This window comes from Martes martes (genome assembly GCF_963455335.1).
Source record: "Martes martes genome assembly, chromosome: 13".
Classification (NCBI taxonomy): Eukaryota; Metazoa; Chordata; class Mammalia; order Carnivora; family Mustelidae; genus Martes; species Martes martes.
The window spans coordinates 87,149,661-87,170,657 of NC_137901.1; the positions used below are offsets into that span (position 1 = coordinate 87,149,661).

The window sequence follows — 20,997 nt, forward strand, 5'->3', positions numbered from 1 at the left end:
ATCTCAGCGGAGCAGTTGGCTACAGTTGTTGCAACTTTTTTCGAAAGCTGCGTTTCCCGGGAGATCCTACGCGGTGACAGAGCCGGGCCATGGCTAGAGGTATTTGCCCAGGTGGTCAGCGCCGGGGCGGCTGGGGTGGGGGATCGTGCTGGGTGGGGGACCAGGGTGGCGGGAGCGGCAGCGGGGAGCCGGTCGGCTGAGGTCTGCTGGGACGGAGCGCCGAGACGGGGCTGGTGGGGCGGGGGTTGTTGCGGAACCTTCTCCGACCCCCCATCCAAGTCTCCAGAAGTCCCTCCCACTGCCATGCCTCGGTTTCCCCCTTCTAAAGTGTGGGCACCCGCCGGCCTGCCTCTCCAGGAACAACAGATCCATATGTCAAAGCTCTTCGGGGACTAAAGCGCAGGGCACCTCCAGGGAATGGATGTTATTGATACGGGGAGGGGGGAGGGCGAAGCTTCGCCCGTTTCGGGGCTCTCTCTTACCGGGAAAGGAGGTGACTCCGAGGCCAGGGCGCCAATGGGTAACCTCCATCGTGGAGAGCGCGTCGGCGTGGACACCGCAGCAGGCGCCTTTCCTCTCCACGCCCTGAGTTACCTCATTTTGGGGGATGAGATGAGTCCCATGGCACCCCCCGGGCGACCCTTCGTCCCGCAGCTGGTCAGGACTCCTGCCCACGGACATGGCTTGGGTGGGATTGTCCAGCCGCGGGAGGCGATGTCGCTGCCTTAAGTCCTTCTTTGCACACTTAGTTTGCTGTCAGGACAGTAAGACCCACGTTATGCGGCAAAGTGATCTCCAGCCGCTGGTCATTCCCAGCTGCTCTGTCTCCTTCATACAAAAACTTGAGCGTGTCGGTTGAGTAGAATTATTATTTCAGAAAAATGAGTTGAGGTTTGACATTTTTCTCAAAATCCCAAGGCAGTACACGTTAGCAGGAATGTGCCTTTATGCGGTACGCTCCCTATTACAATAATAATGAATAAAATAAGATTCATTCAGCCAATATTTATCGGGGACCTTTGTTTTCAGGCCCTACACCGAGTTCCATTCTTTATTATCCAGAGTCCTTTTAGTGTCTTTCGGAACAACCCAGATTCTGATTAAGAAATGAGGCAAAGTGAACTTCAAATTAACGTGGTTCATAACCCGGTCCACAGAGAGAGTTAAGACGAATATTTTTTCTTCAGGAAAGTATTAAGCATCTAAAAGTATATTTAATAGTATCTGACAAATCATAATAAATATATGCTTCCCAGATTCATTTTTCTCCTTAGAACAAAATCATTCAAGCTGTTTTAACAGTAGTGCCTTTAAAAGAAGAAAAAAAAAAAAAGATGGCTTGCTTTAATTAATCTATAGGGTAAACAAAACTAAGCAATTTGCCATTGAAATATTTAAATACTTAATATAGGCAAATACTAATTACCATTGAGGGCCAGGCACTTTATTATCTCAGTTAATCTTTACAAATTGTTATTCCCATTTTTCAGAGGTGGAAGCTTGAAGTCCAGTGCCACTGTCTAGATTCTGACCATGCTGTGCCTTTCCTTGTTCCACTCTATCTCCCTTAGCCAAAGTGAAGACAAGTGTTCCCAGCTCACACAATGGCAGGCTTACAAGTCACCTTTGTAATTTATTGGTTCGTGATTCTCCCTTTTCCACCTGACACCCAAATTGTAGTCATTTCTTTCTCGCTTTCTTTCTTTCGTAGTTACTTATTTCTTAAGGCTTTGTTACTCTTGTAGATTATTAAATTGGGCATTTGGTAGTGTAAATATCAAATCCTTTTTAATACTCTGAATGAAGAGTCAGACTTTTTCTTCTCGAAAAGCTGTCTTTGTTGCAAACTTGTAGCTCACTTTGAGAACCCTGCTGGGTCCCATGAACAAAATGTTCAGATACCAGGCAACTCCTCTCTGGTTTTAAAGTTTTACAGTCATGTAAATATTTTCAACCTTAAGTATATTAGTTTGAGGAGGATTAGCCCATCTGCTTTTCTCCATTTCTGCTGCCATGGCCAGATGGCCTCCTAATTGGTCCCCCTCTTTCCACTTTCACCATTTCCAATTTATTATCCCCCAGCAGCTAGAGTGGTTCCCACGAACACAGTTTTTTTATCATGTGACCTTCACTCCTCCTCCCTCTCCCACTGTTCTTGGGATCAAACCCACAATCCTCACCCTGGTCTGCAGGGCCCTGCCTACCCCTCTGGCTCAGTGCACTCCATCTGCCTTTATGTACACTGTTGTGTCCTTAGCAAGGGCCAGCAACGAAGTAGGTATTCAATAAATGTTTGTGGAATGAACGAATTCCTATTTTTGTGTCTGAGTTCAAGGGAAGCAATATACAGTCTTTATGGTAGAGTACACTGGTACAGCAGCAGCACTGGGTTCAGATCTCAGCTCTATTACCACTTTAGTCGTGTAATTCTGTCAACTGATTGATCTTTCCTGAGCCTCAATTTCTACATTTGTGCAATAGGGATAGTACCTTCTCATAAAGGGTTGGGAAGGTTAAATTAAATAATGCATTTTTGTAGGGCCTAGCATGTAAATACTGAATAAATGTTAGCTATTAGTATCATTCCTGCTGAATTCTATTTCTGTGAGATCCTGGACAACATTAAGAGTTTTTATTTCTGCTGATGGGTATATTCGTTACATACACATAAACACCTCATGTCCGGAAACAGGAAAGACTGTGTTGAAGGTTACATTGAATGATTTGTATTAGATCTTCTAGAACCAGAGCTGCAGAGTTGAGGGATGGGTGCTAGACTTGGATCTGAACGTTTGTACCCCCTGCGTTTGAGGGCTGAAACCGAGAACGCTGTGGCCCTGAGCATGTGTGTGTAGTTGCAGGTGGGGGGTGGGAGGATGTTGAAACAGCATGTGAAGCAGAAAAGATTATCTGAGTGGCCGCTTCCTGTTCTCAAACCACGATTCCCATGATCGTTTGGCGACAGACTGCAAGCTTTCTCCGCGCTGGAGAGGTAGCGCACACTATTTCAAATGGCTTGACCTGCCTGTCAGTGTCACTTTAGAATCTTCTTTCACTCTCCGCGTAGTCTCTTGGGTATTCAGATGAGCAGAGGATCCCATCCTACTGGAGTTAGGGTTCATGTGGGGGCTGCCAGGGGAGAGAATAGGTGTACGGACCAGCCCTGCCTCAGGATGCTAAAGCGGGAGCTGATCTGGGAGGTACGGTCCTGAACCTATTCCTGCCATTTAATCCTATTTAATCTTATCCCTTCTAAGGGGGAGGCAGCTACTTCAAGGGACAGCCATTTGTTTCTCTGTGGACGTCGGAAGGTGCCCTGAGTGGGCTAAGGAATTCAAGGTTCTTGGTCATTGTCCACAAGGAGGCTCATCGGGGGAGTGACTAGGCCACGGTCACAAAGCACCTCCGGGGCAGATGCAGGGAGAGAAACCCAATGCTTGCCTCCCAGGCCGTGACCCAAGCGGTAGGAGCTAGATGGCCTGAGGTGTCTTGTTTGCATCTGTGACTTAGCAGAAATACAGTGACTCTTGGCTGTGGGCCCTCAAACCCTTCAGCACAGTGGTGCAGGGCGGTGAGCTCTGCCAACACAAGACACCCGACTGGCTGGAACCCCTGCCTTCCTAGGACATTTTCTTGTGGGGGTGGACAGGAGAACCAGGTGACTTGCTAACGCTTCTGCAATAGCATCTGTCCCTCCCATCTTGAATTTCCTCATCTGTGGCCGGGAGTGCAGGCTGCGGGGTCATTTGGCCAGGAAATTCATTTTTAGTTCTGAGAATTCGGCCAGAGCTCCTCCCTTTTCTGAGCCTCAGTTTCCCCATCTGTGGAAAGGATATAAAAGGACATAATAATGGTGTGTACTTTCATAGGGCTGTTGTGAGGTTTGGATGAGATCGTGTGTGCACGGGAAGCACCCCACCAACTTGCCATTAAAACCACTGGCTCTATCTCCCAAGGGCCTGAACGGGTGCAGACCGCCTGGGTTTGACACTTGATCCCAACGATTTCTAGTTCTGTGGCCTTAAGCAAGCCCCAGCACCTCTCTTGAGCCCCAGTATCCTCATTTTTAACGGGTTTGCCACGGGACCTAACCGCCCCCCGCCCCCCGGGAGGATTAAATGCCCCCAAACGCTTAGGGAGCACAGGCTCGGGCACACAGGAAGACTCCCGCCTGTGGCGCTCACCGCTGCTGACTGCGCCTGGCACCGACCGGTCTCCCAAAATATCCGCCAGGGAGAGAAGGAGCCTGGCCGGCGAGAGCCCGGGCTGTCATTATCATGTTTCCCACCCCTTCCTCCCCGAGTGGCTGAGGACGCGCGAGAGGGGGCGCGCCCGAGTCGGGATTCGTCGCGGCCGCCCGGCCCGCCCTCCCTCTTTCCCTCCCTCCCTCCGGAGGAGCCTCGCAGCGCCGCCCCTGCCAGCCCCTTCCCCGGGCCGGGAGCCGGACGGTGGGCGGCGGCGGCGGCGAGCGGGCGGGCCGCGGGGACGCGCCGCCAGCGCCTCCTTCCCAGAGTCCTCGGTCCCGGGCCGGCCGGGGCTGCCGCGGCGCGCTGGTGCCGGGCCCTGCCTCGCAGGCCATGGGGGAAGGGGGCGCCGTGGGGCGCCGCCGGCCCTTCCCCGGGGCGCCGCGGCGGCGCTGGTGGCGGCGGCAGCAGCAGCAGCAGCGGCAGCGGCAGCGGTGGTGGCCGGGCCGCGGCGGCGGCGGCGGCGGCAGCGAGGGCGAGGGCGCGGGGCGCGCCGCCATGGGCCTGGCCGGGCTGCAGGTGGGTGTGGCGGGCCCGGCCGCGCGGGGGGCGGGCGGAGCGCGGGGCCCGGCCGGGCCGGGCGGCGGGAGGGCGACCCGGGCCCCGGCCCGGCCCGGCCGGCCGGCCCCTGCCTCCCGGCGGCGCGGGCGGCCCACCACCGCCAGGCCCTCGGAACATGGCTGCGGCGGGAGGCGCCGCCGCGGCGCCCGGCCCGGGCGGCCCCGCTCCCCGCCCCGCCGCGCCCTGAGCGCCCCCTCCCCCGCTTCCCCCGGGTCCCCCTCTCCAGGCAGGAAGATGTCCAAGCCCCGCGCGGTGGAGGCGGCGGCGGCGGCGGCGGCGGTGGCAGCGACGGCCCCGGGCCCGGAGATGGTGGAGCGGAGGGGCCCGGGGAGGCCCCGCACCGACGGGGTAAGCAGGCACCCTCCCCGCACTCACTCAGCGCGCCCCGAGGGGCCGCGCGGCCGGCCGCCCCCGCCGGCCCGGCGCCGCGAGCACGTGCGCGCGCGCGCCCCGGGACCCCCCGCCCGCGGCCCTGGGCCCAGGGGCGGGGGGGGGTGCGGGCGTGCGGGCGGGGCGCCCGGCTCGGGCAGCTTCCTTTTCTGCTGCCTGCCTGGGAGTGGCGTCCGCACTGGCTCCGCCATGACCCTGGTAGTATTTGACCTCGGAAAAGTTTGTGTCTTTATGGCATTTCCGCACCCCGAGATCCAGCTACGCCGGCGGTGTGGCTGCCTTCCCCAGGGTGTGCGGGGCCTGCCCGGGTCCCTCAGAGAGGTCACGGGTCTCGCCGATTTGGTGTTTAAAGGTTCGCCGGGCAGAAAGGCCCTACCAGTGTTTTCTGGGGAAGCCCTCCTCCATTCCGTGCTTACTCAGAGGAGAGGCCCCACACCCAGAGACGCCAGCAGTGACCTGTACCGCCCCACCCGCCTGCCCACCCTCCTGTTAATGCCTGGATGCCATTTGCAATAGAGTGACCGCCCTACAGGAGCTGGCTGTAGGCTCTGCTTTTATTAAGCTCACCACCCCCAACCCCACCCTTCGATTACCACTGCAGTCCAGTCCCGCAGTCCTGGGAGGCTGCGTTGATTTGAGAGGGGCCCGGCTTGGGTACACCGAAGGCTCAGGCAGTCCTGACAAGTCCTCCCGGCCGCCTTCAGACCCAGAAGTGGTTAATCGGATTCCCTGAGGCCTGTTTCTGGGCTAAGAGTTCCCGCAGCTCCTGCCAGGGGAGTTAGCTCCGGCACACAGGCCAGCCCGTCAAATTCTGCAGTTGTTCAGTCCGGCTCATTCTGACCTCTCTGCTCCCAGTAGGTTGTCTGCTTCTGGTATACACCTTGGTATACAGCTGGCTTCCTGCCAGCCAGATGTGCCCTTAGTGGCCAGAATTGGAGACCCCATGAGTTTGGGAAGCGTCTAACGTGTACGTGGGAGATCCTCACCCTTCCACTGTTCCCCCCAGGGCTCGCAACTCCTGGTGGCCTGCTTTTGAGAAATGATGTCTTCTTTGGTTTTGGTTATTCTGAGTGCCCTTCTCCGCCATTTGCCCTGGGATCTTCTTCTTCACGCCTCTTTCAGAACATGCATTTGTCGTTTTAGGAGAATGTATTTACCGGGCAATCAAAGATCTATTCCTACATGAGCCCCAACAAATGCTCTGGAATGCGTTCCCCCCTTCAGGAAGAGAACTCAGTTGCACATCACGAAGTCAAATGCCAGGGGAAGCCATTAGCCGGACTCTACAGGAAACGAGAAGGTAAGGCTCTGAAATGGCCCTGCTCTGACCACAGCTGGTCGGGTTGCGGAAGCCCTTCTTCCAGAATTGTGCTCATGTATTAAATGTTTATCCAGCCTTTTCAAACCCAAGTTCAAGGGTTTGAACCATGTTCTGTCTTGCTCCTAAGAAACAGACATAGGGGGAAGAGTGGACTGTCCCAGGGTGTGTGCCCTGTCGGTCTAACAGGTTTTCCCTGCTTTCGCAAGAGTTAGCCTATCCCTCAAGCTTGAGTGTGTTGCCAAGTTGCAAAAATCACACCTGAGCTACAGATCAAGAGGCTCACAAGTACCCACAGTACAGAAGTTAGGGGTCTGGGGGGTACAGAGCAGGGGCTCGCCGTCCTAACTGTGTTGTGTGAACGTAGGGAACTGACTTCCTTTCCTCTTTTGAGCTGGCCTTGACCTCCTTTCTGAGTTTCTTTCCACTCAAGTGCTCAGTGCTGCTCTCTGAAGCAGCATACTCCGTGGTGAGATTCAGAGTTAAAATACGGAACAAGAAAATACGTAATTACTGCAAATTCTATTCGGCCCTGCAAAAACAGGCTGAAACCTCATAGAAATCTTGCTCTCTTCCAAATATTGTCCGTTTTAAAGCTGCAGTGGGAAAGAAGAGCTTTCCCCAATTCACCAAGGTCCCTTCTAATTAAAACTTGCCTTAAAGAAGCAGAACTCTGGCTGCCATCTGCTTCGGATGAGGAAGCCTCGTAATTCATTTACAGAAATGCTATAAGTGATGGTGAGCACAGTGTCCACGGCCAGAGCTGAGCGCCAGGCCTGGGGAAGCCCAGAACCAGGGGCAGGAGCCAGGCCTCGGCTTGATCTCCCCACCCAGGGCAGTCGGTGATACTATTTCAGTCCGTCTTCAAATGACTTGGGTTCTAATCCTACCTCTGCCACTTCCAAGGAGAGGCTGGGGCAGGTCACTCCGCTTTTCCAAGCCTCTGTTCTTTCATCTTTGAAGCCCTCACAGGGCTGTCTGAAGATTGGTTAAAGCCTGGGTGCAGAGGGCTTTGTGCAGTGCTCCACACTGGCACCTCTTCCTTGCTGGCCTGTTCCTCGCTGCATTGGTAACACTTAGGCTAGCACTTAGTCACATAAGGACTGAGGAAGGGGCTCTCCCTAAATGGCGGTCAGGCTATCTCCCATCCCTCCTGGAATGGGGGTAGAATGTGAGTTATCCTGAATGGTGGCAATGGTACAAAAGCTAGTGTTTTTGACTTCTAGTGTCACTAAATGGCCACAGTTAGGGTCTGGGGCCAGAGGAGAGCCCAAGGGCCAAGGGCCAGGCTTTTGTCCTTGATTCTCAACTTTGTTTCTGCCTTGACTCAGACTGACGTGGTAGCTGACGTTCACGGGCATCATGCACTCTAGGATCTTTAAGGGTGATGTCCTGGACTTAATTCCATCAGGTTCCACTTAAGGCGTGTGAGGCAGTGAAAGGAGCCTGGGTGGATTTTGACATCATTTTCTTTTTAGCTTGTTTATTGCGCCCTGAGTCTCCTATCACAGTGGTCACCATTTGAAAGTGTCCAACGTGGTGGTTTTTAGTCTTTTCACGGACAGGCCTAACCATGACCAACTGTCTGGTACCAGAACATTCCTCGTGCCAGAAAAGAAGCCTCGTACCCATTAGTCTCTCCTGGTTCCACCTCTTTCCCCAGCCCCTGCAGCCACTAATGTATTTTCTCTCCCTGTGGATTTGTGTCCTTGGACATAAGTAGACGGAATCCCGCAGAATCTGTAGCCTTCGGGGTCTGGCTTCTTCCACTCAGCATCACGTTTTCAAGGGCAGGGGTCAGGACGTCACTCCTCTCTGTGGCTGGATAATATCCCGTCACGTGGACGGACCGCATTGTGCTCCCCCAGTCATCAGTGGATGGACATTTGGGTCGTTTCTGCTCTGGCTCTTGTGAATAAGCTGCCACAAACATTCACATACAGGTTTTTGTGTGGACATATGTTTTTAATTCTCGTAACAGCCGCCTCCGAGTAGAACTGCTGGGTCATATGGTAACTCCATGTCGAACTTTTGAACAACTGCCAGGCTCTTTTCTAAAGTGACTGCGCCATTTTACGTTCCTACCAGCTATGTATTCTTGACTTCTGTTTCTTCCCTTTTTTTTTTTTTTTTAAAGTCCGTCATTCTCTAAAAAAGTCTATCATGCACCCACACTGGTGCTTCACAACTATTTTTAGTAACACATCCTTTTCGCCGTCCCTCCCGGCACCGCACTGGTCAGTGTCAGGTCACTGTGCCGAGAACCACTGAACGTGGGGCTTTGGTCCCCTTAGAAGAGGAAACGTTTTTTTCTTAGAGTCTGAAATGAAGCGCACCAGGCAGCTCTTGGGGCAGAGGTCTTTGCTAGGGAAGAAATTCTGCTTTATGACCTCATTCCTGTCCATCACAGGTCCACTCTGGGAATTTTGCTTTTTTCCTGGAGTCTGTGGGCAAGTTCCAGATTGCGCACCTTCGTGGCTGGTGCCTCCTTTGGTGGCTCTGCCTCGAGGGTCCTCTCTCTCGCTCCCCACGCCCCCCCGCCACATCAAGAGGCAGGAGATCAGAAACGTTCACAAGCTAGGTGGGAGGAATCGTCCACCACGTCTACCAAATCATCAGGAAGTGCACTGCAAATACCTTACTGTTCTCTCAATGATACCTCAGTAAAGCTGAAGGAAAAGAATTAAAAAGATGCAGACAAAAAGCTCTGCCCTGTGCCTGGGTCCGAAAGTGAAGCCACATGCTGCTCCCCTGGGAAGCCGTTAGTAGACACTGGGTCCCACAGGCGGAGGGCACTGCACCTGCCACACCCGGGGCCTCTCCCTTCCAGAAGCCTGTCCTAGAAGCTGAAGGTCGGGAAGCCGGAGCCGGAGAGTGGCGACTAACCCTCTGTCTTTCCCCGCGCTCTGCCCGCAGAGAAGAGAAACAGTGGGAACGCAGTCCGGAGCGCCATGAAGTCCGAGGAACAGAAGCTCAGAGACGCCAGGAGGGGTCCCCTGGCACCTTTTCCAAACCAAAAATCCGAAGCAGCAGAACCTCCAAAAACTCCGACCTCGTCTTGTGATCCTGCCACCGCCGTCGCCAAGCAGGCCCTGAAAAAGCCCGTCAAGGGCAAACCGGCCCCGCGGAAGAAGTAAGTGCCTCCTGGAGCCCTTCCCCTGAGGCGGCGCAGGGTGCGGCTTCCGCCCCAGACCAGGCTCGGGTGCCAGCTGGGGGAGCAGGTCCCCCACCGGCCTCTGTGTCACCAGGGCCCAGGTGCCATGAGGCCCCCCCCAGGGACATCGTTACCTGGTCTGAGTCCAGAGCTCAGAAGCCCCCTCTGCCCCCCCGACGCCGAGAACAGGCATCCTGTCTCAGGCTCCGAGGCCCCCTTGGGCGGGTGAGCCTGGTGACCACAGGCCCCCAGGGACGGAGGTGTTGAAGTCGCCAAGGAGCCACCTCGGGAGCTGAGCGTGGTTTCAGCGCGCCCTTGTGTTCTCCTCTGCCCTTCCCACCCCAGAGCTCAAGGGAAGACCCAGCAGAATCGCAAACTCACGGATTTCTACCCGGTGCGGAGGAGCTCCAGGAAGAGCAAAGCTGAGCTGCAGGTAGCACGGGGTGCTTGCCCCCCGGCTGGTGGAGGGGCGGGGGTGGGGCGGGCCTGGCAGGTCGGGAGCAGGTCGGGGAGCAGGTCGGGAGCCGGACCTGAGCGGTCTCCAGGCTGCCTCCTGGAGGCGGGGGCGGTCCCTGTGAGGCTGGGGCGAGACGCTTCCATGGAGGAACCCCGTCCGCTGTAGGGCGCCCGGCGGTCCGGCGTTGCGGGGACAGAGCCCTTCCCAGGACTCGGTGGCAGGGCCGTTAGAGCGCGGGACCTCGGGGGAGGCTGCACGCTTTTCCCCAGGCTTGCACGTGCGCTCGCCACATGCTCCCGCGTCGCGTCTTGGGAGTGCGGAGCGGGCCTCGGAAGCCGCTTACGGGTTGTAGGTCTTGGGCCAGTCACTTAACTGCTCTGTGCCTCGGTTGCCCTGACTATAAAATGGGATAACAAACCAGTATCTCATAGGCGTGTTTTGGGGGGGATTCAGTGAGTTCACGGTGGAGGAACACTGGGAACCAGGCCTGGCGTCCGGGAGGCACTGGTGGACTTATGGCCGTCACTGCTTCCCCACGGTCGTCACTTCCCTCCCCGCTGTGGTCCGAGGATCATAGACGGAGGAAGGCCGCCCAGACTGCAGGCCTCTGCCCGCTGTGTTTGTCCGTGGTTGGAAGTCGGTCCGTACTGGATGCAGCGAGGTGTGGTCATTGCCACTGTGTGGAGGCGACAGACCCTGGGCGTGCTCTGCCCTTTGGCCCTCCGCCCTCCGATGCCGTCCAAGCCCCCTGGGGTGGAGGAGCAGGGCTGGGATTGCAGCCCCCACAGAGGGTTGGGGGAGTTCTGTGCCCATCGCCCCCTACCCCCAGCCTGCCTCCTTGAGGCCTTGTCGGTTTTAGCATTTGAACCTGAACTAGACTCCATCGGCATTTTGTGGGTTAAAGCTGTAGATACAGAGACGGCAAGGTAGCATTCTCCTCCCCTGCTTATTTGAATTGATGAGGCTTCCTTTAAAATAAGTGAGAGGAGGGGTCCACCCCCACCCCCCGCTTCGCCCACCAGGGAGAAGCTTTGGCTTTATTTCTTTAGAAAGGCGGTGTCTTTCAGCCAAGAACAGGCGGTTATAAAATGTTTGCCTGCAGTGGGAGGCTGTGCGAGGTCACTCTTCAAGACAGCCCTGCAGAGGGCGAGGGTGTGTGCCAGGCCCCAGAACCCAGCACCGCTCCCAGCCGCGGTCGGGGCTGCGGTGCCCACACAGGGAGCGCTGGGGGTTTGCCGAGGCCTGCCCTGGGCTGCAGAGGGAGGGCAGCTGAGTCTGCCTTTTTAGTAAAAAAAAAAAAAAGAAGGTCTTTTCTGGCTGGGGGAGGGCAGGCTGCCACAGGACGTGGCAGCCGCTGAGCAGAAGGGAACAGACGCTTGCTTCTCCGAAGCTTGGTCTGCAGCTAGGAGAGCTCGCCGTGTCACCAAAGAGCCAGTGGCGAGGAGAGCCGTGCTGCGCTCCCCTTGTTTGGGTTAGCTCTGCCCAGTGAGCACCAGGGCCGGGTGGTGGCCAGCCAGGCGGGTAGGCGGCTGTTGGCTGGGGCGTGAGGCTGTGGCTGGCCAGGGCGGTGTCTTCTCTTGATGGCACAGGTAAAACTCGAGGGTGGGGCAGCTGGGCCTCATCCGAGGGGTGAGGTCAGTCCCGACCTGCCTGCCAGAAACCAGGGCCCGGGCACATGGGGCATGGCAGAGGGTTGGGGGTAGCCAGGGGAGAAACTGAAATGAAGACTTTTGCAGATAATTGAGTCTGAAGACAGGCCAGGGCCAGGGCTCAAGAGGGTGGACCCTGGGCCCTGGAGAGAAAACCCTGAACCGCTTGTTGCTTCGCTGTGGGGGCCCCTTAGCTGGCTGGCCTGCTTGTGGGTGGGGTGACAGCCTACATGGGGGCAGTGCCCTGGCTTCCTCCTCAGCCCAGTCCGAGGCCTGATGTGCAGAGCAGCCTCGACCTAATTCACACCTCGCTTACCTCCCACTCAGTCTGCCTCCAGCCGCCCCCCCCCCATAGGCTACTGCCTGAGTTCTCGCTCGGAAGGCTGGAGCTGGTTCATGCGTGCTCCTTAAGTGTGGAGCCTCCGGAATGGAGCTCAGACTGTGGCTCTGCCTTCAGGGCACCTAGCCCGCTCCCAGTTCCTGGTGCCACATTCAGTCATGGCAGGAAAGTCCTCAGGTCACTTTCCGTTACAGAGCTTACCTCACTCCTCCCTGGTCTGGTCTCCTGCGCACGCTAATAATTTTTCTGCAGGGAGGTGTGTGGTAATGTTGCCGTTGCTTGAGGGCTTACTATGTGTCAGGCACCGTTCTGGGGGAGGATATCCCACGGCATGCAAGATCTGTACTCAGAGAGCTTATATTCAAGTGGGGAGTGATTCACAATTAAAAAAAAAAAAAAACGCCAAAAAACAAGATAATTTCAGATAGCCCTTTGACATTAATAAATCAGAGTAGTTTGAAAGCTGGGTGAGGCTAAGGCTACTGTAGCTACAGTAGTCACGGAAGTTTCACTGAGGGGGCTGCCTTTTGAGCAGAGTTTGGAAGGGAGGACACAAGCCAGGTGAAAGGATTGGGAGTAAGGGTGTTCTAGGCCCGGGTGGGGAGGACGTGCAAAGGCCCCGAGGCAGGAACAAGCCTGGCCCTGTAAGAGAGTCAGCCAGCGTGGGGAATGTGGGAGCAAGAGTGACTATGGCAGATGAGGTGGGGCTGGGACTCTGTGTAGCCTCACAGGCCATTGGAAGAGTGGATTTTATCTCCGTTGCAGTGGGAAGGTATGGAAAACCTTTTGCTTCTCTCTCTCTGTCTTTTTTTAAAAGATTTATTTATTCATTTGAGAGAGGAAGGGGCAAAGGGAGAGAGAGAGAGTGAGTATCTCAAGCAGACTCCCAATGAGCGCAGAGCCCAATGTGGGGCTTGATCTCACAACCCTGAGATGGGACCTGAGCTGAAACCAAGAGTTGGATGCTCAACAGAGCGCACCCCCGGGGGCCCCAAGGTTTTGCTTCCCTTTAAATAAACTCTTTGTTTTGGAATAATTTCAGATTTATAGAGGAGCTGCAAAGATAGTACAGAGTACTTCCATAGATCCTTTACTCAGTTTCCCCATCATTAACACCTTACATACACTGTCCTGGTAACATTTGTCACAGTGAACCAACATTGGCCCATTACTATTCAGTAAGCTTCCTGGAAGGCTTTAAGCAGGGAAATGACATGATCTTATGTACATTTTTATTTTATTTTTTCATTATTTATGTATTTGAGAATGAGTGAGAGAGCACACGAGTCGGGGGAGGGGCAGAGAGCGAGGGGCCTGTCGTGGGGCTTGAACCCAGGACCCTGGGATCATGACCTGAGCCAAAGGCAGACGCTTAACTGACTGAGCCACCCAGGCGCCCCATATTTTATTTTATTTTTTAAAGATTTATTTATTTGAGAGAGAGAGCAAATGAGAGTGGGGGGGGGCAGGAAGGGAAGAGAGAGAATCTCAAGCAGACTCCCTGCAGAGCACTGAACCCGATGGTGGGGCTCGATCCCATGACCCCAAACAGGAGATTATGACCTGAGCCAAAACTAAGAGTCAGAAGCTTAACCAACTGAGCCGCCCAGGCGCCTCTTTTGTAGATTTTTTACAAGATGCTCTGGCTGCTGTGTGGGGAACAGAGTGAGAGGGGTGGTCAGGGTGGGTGCCAGGAGCCCGGGGAGGTGGCCGTGGCTTGGCTGGAAGGTGACCGTGGAAGAGCCGGAATGTGGGCTGGATGCAGGGGTGTGCGGTGTGGCTCTTGCACTGGGTCCATAAACCCGGTGTCCCCATCCTGCCACGTGGAGAGGGCCTGGGAAAGTCCGTGTGTGCTGCCAGCCGGGGCCACTGGTTGGGGCAGGTCTGCTCAGCGGCGGGTGGAGGCCCCCCCACCCGTGCGCCCCTCTGTGGTGCCCAGAAGAGGGCCCCGGCTTCTGCTTGCTTTCTGTGTGGCTCCCCATGCCCCCCTACAGTCCCGGGCACAGACAGAGCATGGGACTTAGAGCTGGGAGGGAGGTGGTGGTCCTGAGGGGCCGGTGAGGCCAGGAGTGTGCACTCCTGTCAGACTTTTTTGTTCAGGGTGGTACTGCCTCTTGGGGGTGGGAGGCCCTGTTCTCAGCCGTGGCCATGGCTTCGTGGAGACCCAGGTCCAATTTCTAAAGCAAGGCGCCTGCGGGGGCTGTCAGACCAGAGGGACGGGGTGTACACCCACCCCTTCGAGGACACAGCCTCTCATCTGCCCTGGCCGATGGTGTATGGAGTTCTGTCCTGATTTTACACGTCGGCAGTGTGGATAGTCTAAACGACACTGCACGTGCCGAACAGTACAGAGCCCCCGACCCAGTCTGCAGTCGGGCCACCGCCGTGTCCCCGCCCCCCCGCCCCCCCCCCCCGCCGGTTCATTTGAACCCCAGGTGGCAAACCGTCCACAACAGATGGCAGTGAGAAACGGATGGGGCTGTGGGGGCACGGGCGTCTTCGGGGACTGCTGTCACGGAGGCCAGCCCTGAGTGACCTGTGGGTGGTCCAGGCTGCCCAGAGTGGCCCAGGAGAGAATGCTGAAATGCTTTTTTTTCTTCCCTCCGCCCAGTCTGAAGAAAGGAAAAGAATAGACGAGTTGATTGAAAGTGGGAAGGAAGAAGGAATGAAGGTAAGAGGCAGCAGGGCCTACGCTCGGAGGCTGCGGCTGGTGGGTGCCCCCCGCCCCCCGCTCCTCCACTCCCAGCGGCCAGTGGGCTGCCCTAGTCCCGTAACGGTCACCGCAGCTGGTCAGAGTCTTAGGTTGTCAAGGGGCCAGATACTAAATCTGTTCAGGGAACGTCTCAGGAAGGAAACGTTAATGGCCTTTATGTGGGAAATGTTACCCAATGAAACTTTTTTTTTTAATTGCGGTAAAATACATATAACATAAAACGTACCAGTTTAACCCATTTAAAGTATACAATTCAGTGTCATTAAGTACATTCACAGCGTTGTGCAACTGTCAGTCTTGTCAATTACAGAACTTTCTCATCCTCCCAGATGGAAACCCTGTACCCAGTAGCCATCACTCCTCACTCCCCCAGCCCTGGCCACCACTAATGTGTCTGTGTCTGTGGGTTTGGCTGTTCTGGACATTTCATATGAATGGAGTCACAGAGTAGATGGCCTGTCGTATCTGGCTTTCTCTCATCTGGCATGAGGCCCGGTCAGATTAACACATTTTTCCTAAACTCTGTTTTCCTGGGAAATGACAGGGCCCAGGAAATTTCCTTTTCTTCTCATGTACTGCAAACACATGGGTGGATGAGAAGGGCGGAGCCTGCAGTGGCTGGGAGGGGGGGGGGGGTGTCTCTGGGCCACGCAAGCAGTCACCCTGCAGCCCATTTATAACTGAACAAGGAGAGGCACAGGAGGGTAAATTCCAGAAAAAAGGAGACACTTGGAACACGGGGTCCTCCTACTCCCCAGGAGAGGCCACGTGTGTGGATGTGAGTCAGGCTTTACCACTTCCCAGCCATGTGGCCTTGGATGTAGTTCTGCCTCTCTGAGCCTCTGTTTCCTCGTCTACAAAATGGGGCAGCACCCACCCGGCAGATCTCTCCGGAGGCTCAGATGTAGTGATGCTTTAAAAGGGCACAGGGGACCTTTTCAGGGTGATGGATTGTGGCAATGGTTGCACAGCGGCCTCTGGTTCATCGTACCCATCGTGCTGTGTCCCTAGTGATGGGGTCTAGGGCACACCTCAGCGAAGCTGCTGCAAGAAGGGGGCGCGGGCCCAGGCAGCCAGCCCGCGGCCGGGTCAGGAAGCAGCGCTCTCCTCCTCCGCACAGATTGACCTCATCGACGGCAAGGGCAGGGGAGTGATCGCCACCAAGCAGTTCTCCCGGGGCGAGTTTGTGGTCGAGTACCACGGGGACCTCATCGAGATCACCGACGCCAAGAAGCGGGAGGCTCTGTACGCCCAGGACCCCTCCACGGGCTGCTACATGTACTATTTTCAGTATCTGAGCAAAACCTACTGGTAAGTCCGTGACCTGGCAGCGAGGACAGCCCTCGGGGCCGGGAGCCGCAGGGGCACCCTGCTTCCTTCTCTGGCCTCTACTTCTTGTTTCGCTCTTGCTGCTTTTTTTCCCCCCCAAAGCCGCGAAGCTGCTCTCCCCCACTTGCCATTTTAACGTTCGGGATTGGAGCCGTTCTGGCTGCCGTCGGACCAGACCAGAAGCACACGTGGGCCGGTCGGTGACAGGCCGCTCCCTCTCGTGGCGCTCGGCCAGAGTGGCTCTAGAAATCACTGGTTCTCCTTTTCCCTTATGGCCAGTGCACTCGATTTTTTTTTTTGTTTTGATTTAGGCTCTATTTTTCTGAGCAGTTTTAGGTTCCCGGCAAAATGGGGCGGAAGGTGCAGAGAGTCCCCGACGCTCCCTGTCTTCTCACCCACACCGCCTCCCCCACTACCAGCGGAGTTGATTTTCATTCGTTTATTTATTACGCACCTGCCCCACGGGCCCCCACAAGGAGCCTTTGGCGTTCCTGTCTCCTCCCACCCCTCCCCTCTCCCCCCCCCAGTGCCTCCTGGGCTCTTAAAGATGTTTTTTGGATTCGAATTGCTTTCCCCAAAACATGGCTATAAATCGACATCCCACCAGAGTCGAGTGCTGGCCGGGACAGGGATCAAAAGCCTCTTTATCAATTTAATCCTCTGTTGCCCTCCCTCCCGCCAGCGTGGATGCGACTCGAGAGACAAATCGCCTGGGAAGACTGATCAATCATAGCAAATGCGGGAACTGCCAGACCAAACTGCACGACATCGATGGCGTGCCTCACCTCATCCTCATCGCCTCCCGCGACATCAAGGCCGGGGAGGAGCTCCTGTATGACTATGGGGACCGCAGCCGGGCTTCCATCGAAGCGTACCCCTGGCTGAAGCATTAACCTCCCCGCCCTCCCCCCACCTTCTTCCATGGACAAAGTGCCCTCAAAGGGAATTGATTTTTTTTTTTTTTACACACTTAATCTTAGCAGATTACTTCAGATGTTTTTAAAAAGTATATTAAGATGCCTTTTCACTGTAGTATTTAAATATCTGTTACAGGTTTCCAAGGTGGACTTGAACAGATGGCCTTATATTACCAAAACTTTTATATTCTAGTTGTTTTTGTACCTTTTTTGCATACAAGTCACACGTTCGTGCTTCCCGTGCATGCGGTCAGAGACGCAGCACAGGTCGTAGAGGAAAGAGAGAACAGGAACTCGGAAGCTGGGTGACTCCCGCCTCCCGCCGAAGAGCCAGGACTCTCCTCCCCACACCCCCACCGGCCACGGGCCCGGCCAGGGTGTTCCCAAGCTCTTGTTTTCCTGACGTCTGGACAGGCGCACATGGAAGTGTATGAATATTTTTTAAAAAAGGTTTCGCAGTAAGCTAGTCTTCCCCTCTGCTTTCTCGAAAGCTTACTGACCCAGCGGCCCCCGGGCGCGGGCCGGGCCTAGGTTTACTCTTCCGCAGGCTGCCGCTTTTCTGGGCACCTCGAAGCATCAGGGCGGGTCATCAGAGTAGATGTGGGCAGGGGAAAAGCATTGTTTGCTCGCCCTGCTGGGGCAGGGTTTCCCAAAACTGGGTTAATTCTTTATAGAAATGTGAACACTGAATTTATTTTAAAAAAAATAATAATAATAAAAAGTAAAAAAAAAATGTAAAAAAGACAAAAAAAAAAGAAAAAACCACAGAAAACAACTTACATGTATATAGGTCTTGAAGTGAGTGAAGTGGCTGCGTTTTTCTTCTTTTTTTTTTCCTTCTTTCTTTCTTTTTTTTTTTTTTTTTGGTTTTGGGTTTTTTTGGTTTTTGTAGAGGAGATTTGAGATGGTACTCTATTCTAATCAAAAATAAAAGTTTTGTAGCGGGACCAGAAATTACTTACCCATTCTCCCCCCCTCCCCCCACCCTGACCTGATTCCAATGGGTTGAAAGTTCCAGACCTGCTGTCAGGCTTTCTGATTGTCAGACCACCTGGTGTCCTTCCTGCGAAAATGAAGATGCAGCCATGAACCGAAGGGGGAGCCCGCAGACCCTGAAATGCAGGGCCCCCGCCCCAGCCGCTGGTAGCAGTGGAGTGGGCAGGCCCGGCAGCCCAGGATCAAGGCTAAGGGTCAAGTTTTCACCTTGACTGTGACAGGAGGGGTAGGTAGCTTCCTCCTCCCTCCTGAAGGGGGACCTATTCTCACTCTGTTAACCTGCAGTCCAGGGGGCCATGGCTCTGGATCCATGACCTGGGGTCTCCTGGCCTCCCCTGGTCCCAGGTAAATGTGAATGGAGACAGGTATGAGAGCCTGTCCTCAACCTTGATGCCCCCCACCCCCGCCCCCTGGCCTCACCACGGTGCTACCTAAGAAAGTCTTCCCCCCCCACCCCACATTTGCCTGGTCAGTGGTCAGAGAATTGGACGAGGATCCGACAGAGTGTGTAAATGTGAGATAAAATGTCTTGGTTGTACCTGTTTGTGGTTTAGCTTTGTATTTAAAAAAAAAAAAAAAAGAAAGGAAATAACTTGAAAATTATTTGTCATCATAAAAATGAAACAAAAATTAAAATATTTATTGCCAGGCAAGGCCACCTGTGTGTCTTTCTGTTTTTTTACATGGTGGAGACAGAGGATTGGGTTTTCAGCCTTATTTTACAAAAGGGTTACACAACAGGGGCACCCAGCTGGCTCAGTTGGTAGAGCATACAACTCTTGATCTGGGGGTTGTAGGTTCAAGCCCCACATTGGGTGCAGAGATTACTTAAAATCTTTAAAAAGGAAAGGGTGGGGGTTATAGGACATTGGTGAATGCCCTCCTAGGGGAACTTTCTATTATTGGTATAATGGGGGTCATAGGTGCCAGCGATGATTAAAAGCCAACGCATGTTGAATCCTCCCTTAGAACGACACCTGGCATCATCATGTGTGCCTGTCTTGGGTGGGAAGTACCTCCCACCAGTCCACATCTCTGTCCCCACCCCGTGGTGCCCCACCAGCCGCTGCACTCGAGGAGGATGGGGACAGCGGATAGAGTCCCTGGCTAACAAGTGGAAGATCCGATGCCAGCAGCAGCTGCGTCTGCCAGCCTGTCACCTTGCACAAATCCCTTTCCTTTTCCAGAGCTCAACCACATGGGAACAGCCTCTGCCCCACTGACATGCACGGGTGTCTTGAGGATTCAGCCGTCATGGATGACTTCGTCTTCACCTTGGAGGGAACAGGGTGGCCTGGTGGCCTAGTGCACTCGGCCCTGGAACAGCCAGCTGTATGACACTGGGCAGGTGACGGCTCTGTGCGTCACTTCCCCCGGCAACATGGAGCAGAGCTGGTGCACGCACGCAGGGGACTGCGTTACAGGAGTTAGTACGGGAAAAGCATGTGGAGCACACCCTCAGGCATCATGTTTGCTGTCAGGATTGAAACTTAGCTTTGCTTCAGGGCGCCTGGGTGGCTCAGTTGGTTAAGTGTCTGGTGAAATGTCTGACTTGTGATTTCGGCTCAGGTCAGGATCTGAGGGTCCAGGGTTCGAGCCCCGCATTGGGCTCCCTGCTCAGCGGAAAGTCTGTTTCTCCCTCTATTCTTCACCCTACCCCTGCTTGTGCTCTTTCTCCCCAATAAATAAATAAAATCTTTAAAAAAAGAAAGAAAGGAAGGAAGAAACTTTGCCTGGGACTGATCGCTAAGAGCCTCCGAGCTCTGACAGTTAGCGGCTGTATTTACTTACTCATTTTTTTTTTTTTTTAAGATTTTACTTATTTATTTGACAACAGAGCTCACAAGTAGCAGAGAGGCAGGCAGAGAGAGAGGAGGAAGCAGGTTCCCTGCTGAGCAGAGAGCCCGATGCAGGGCTCCATCCAAGGACCCTGGGATCATGACCTGAGCCGAAGGCAGAGGCTTAACCCACTGAGCCACCCAGGCGCCCTGACTTACTCATTTTTTAAAGATGATTGCTACAGCAACCACTTCTTGTGCCTTGTGAAAACCTGACTTGGAAATCCACTTCTCAGCCGGTTCCTCCGGGTTCTGGGTTTGGTGGAGGAAGCCTGTGGCGTGGAAGGAGCTCTAGCACTTTCCGTGGTCACACCGGGCCCCAGCTCCAGGAGAAACACTCCCGGGACTTACCTCCTGGAACTCCGACAGCCCAGTGTCTGATCTGATCAAGAGTTGCTAAAATCTGAACGTTCTTTATTGTCCTTTTTTAAAAGTCAGTCTCTCCCAGGATACACGGGAACCAGGGTTGTTTTAACTTGACATTTCTCTCGGAGTAGGGTTTTCTGCCCTTATCTATCTCCACGAGGGAGAAAGAGGCATCTGAGCGTTTATACAGGGGGATCCCCCAGGTCCGGGAGGGCAGGTGTTATGTATAAACGGCTTACGGACAGCAACACACAATGATCTGTCTGCTTCTAGACTTTCCGGCTGTCCTACAGCCCAGAGACAGGGAGATGGACACCGAAGCGAGACTGGCTCAGGCATAGGGAAGTGGGCTGCTGTCGCCGGGGCTGTAGGATGTAAGGCTAGTGCCTCGGGGATGGACTTTCCATGTCATTCCCAGGAGCTGAGTCTGTTGTGCCCTCCTGTAAGGGACGCAGCACTCCGCCCCGCCCCCCACCACTCACACACATTCTGTTCTGTGGTCTCACGGCCCCTGTGGGCGGTCTGCCCAGCCTCTGCGTGGGGCTTCTGAAGGCAGGACGCGTAGATCCATTTTTCCCAGCTGGCTCTCATGTCCAAGGCACAGACACCTTTCTCCTGCCTCCCCTCTGTGAAGAGGGATAGCATGACCTGGGGTCAGAAATCAGGAGCCCCTGATCGAAGGCTCTGGACTGGTCCCTGCAGGGCCTGTGTTTCTCGGGAGGCAG

The 20,997-nt window shown here is 54.8% G+C and overlaps 1 protein-coding gene across 3 annotated transcripts; it reads left to right on the forward strand.

Annotated features, from left to right (window-relative positions):
* Positions 1-2: 2 nt before the first annotated feature.
* Positions 3-18,721, forward strand: KMT5A (lysine methyltransferase 5A). 3 transcript variants are annotated; one of them, XM_080821714.1, is made up of 8 exons: positions 3-99; positions 5,032-5,153; positions 6,339-6,495; positions 9,430-9,646; positions 10,013-10,100; positions 14,725-14,784; positions 15,947-16,137; positions 16,838-18,721. In XM_080821714.1, the coding sequence occupies exons 1-8, from the start codon at positions 90-92 to the stop codon at positions 17,046-17,048; spliced, it is 1,056 nt and encodes a 351-aa protein (XP_080677840.1). In that variant the 5' UTR covers positions 3-89; the 3' UTR covers positions 17,049-18,721. The 3 variants fall into 3 exon arrangements, with proteins under 3 accessions (XP_080677840.1, XP_080677841.1, XP_080677839.1); XM_080821715.1 differs by lacking the exon at positions 3-99 and adding an exon at positions 4,505-4,763; XM_080821713.1 differs by lacking the exons at positions 3-99; positions 5,032-5,153 and adding an exon at positions 4,505-4,763.
* The last annotated feature ends 2,276 nt before the right edge of the window (positions 18,722-20,997 follow it).

Bases quoted from the DNA above. Each gene is read 5' to 3' on its own strand.
- KMT5A (XM_080821713.1), top strand. From the start codon at position 4,578: ATGGGGGAAGGGGGCGCCGTGGGGCGCCGCCGGCCCTTCCCCGGGGCG. The intron at 6,496-9,429 runs GTAAGGCTCTGA...CTCTGCCCGCAG, and splicing joins ACTCTACAGGAAACGAGAAG to AGAAGAGAAACAGTGGGAAC. The intron at 9,647-10,012 runs GTAAGTGCCTCC...TTCCCACCCCAG, and splicing joins AAACCGGCCCCGCGGAAGAA to AGCTCAAGGGAAGACCCAGC.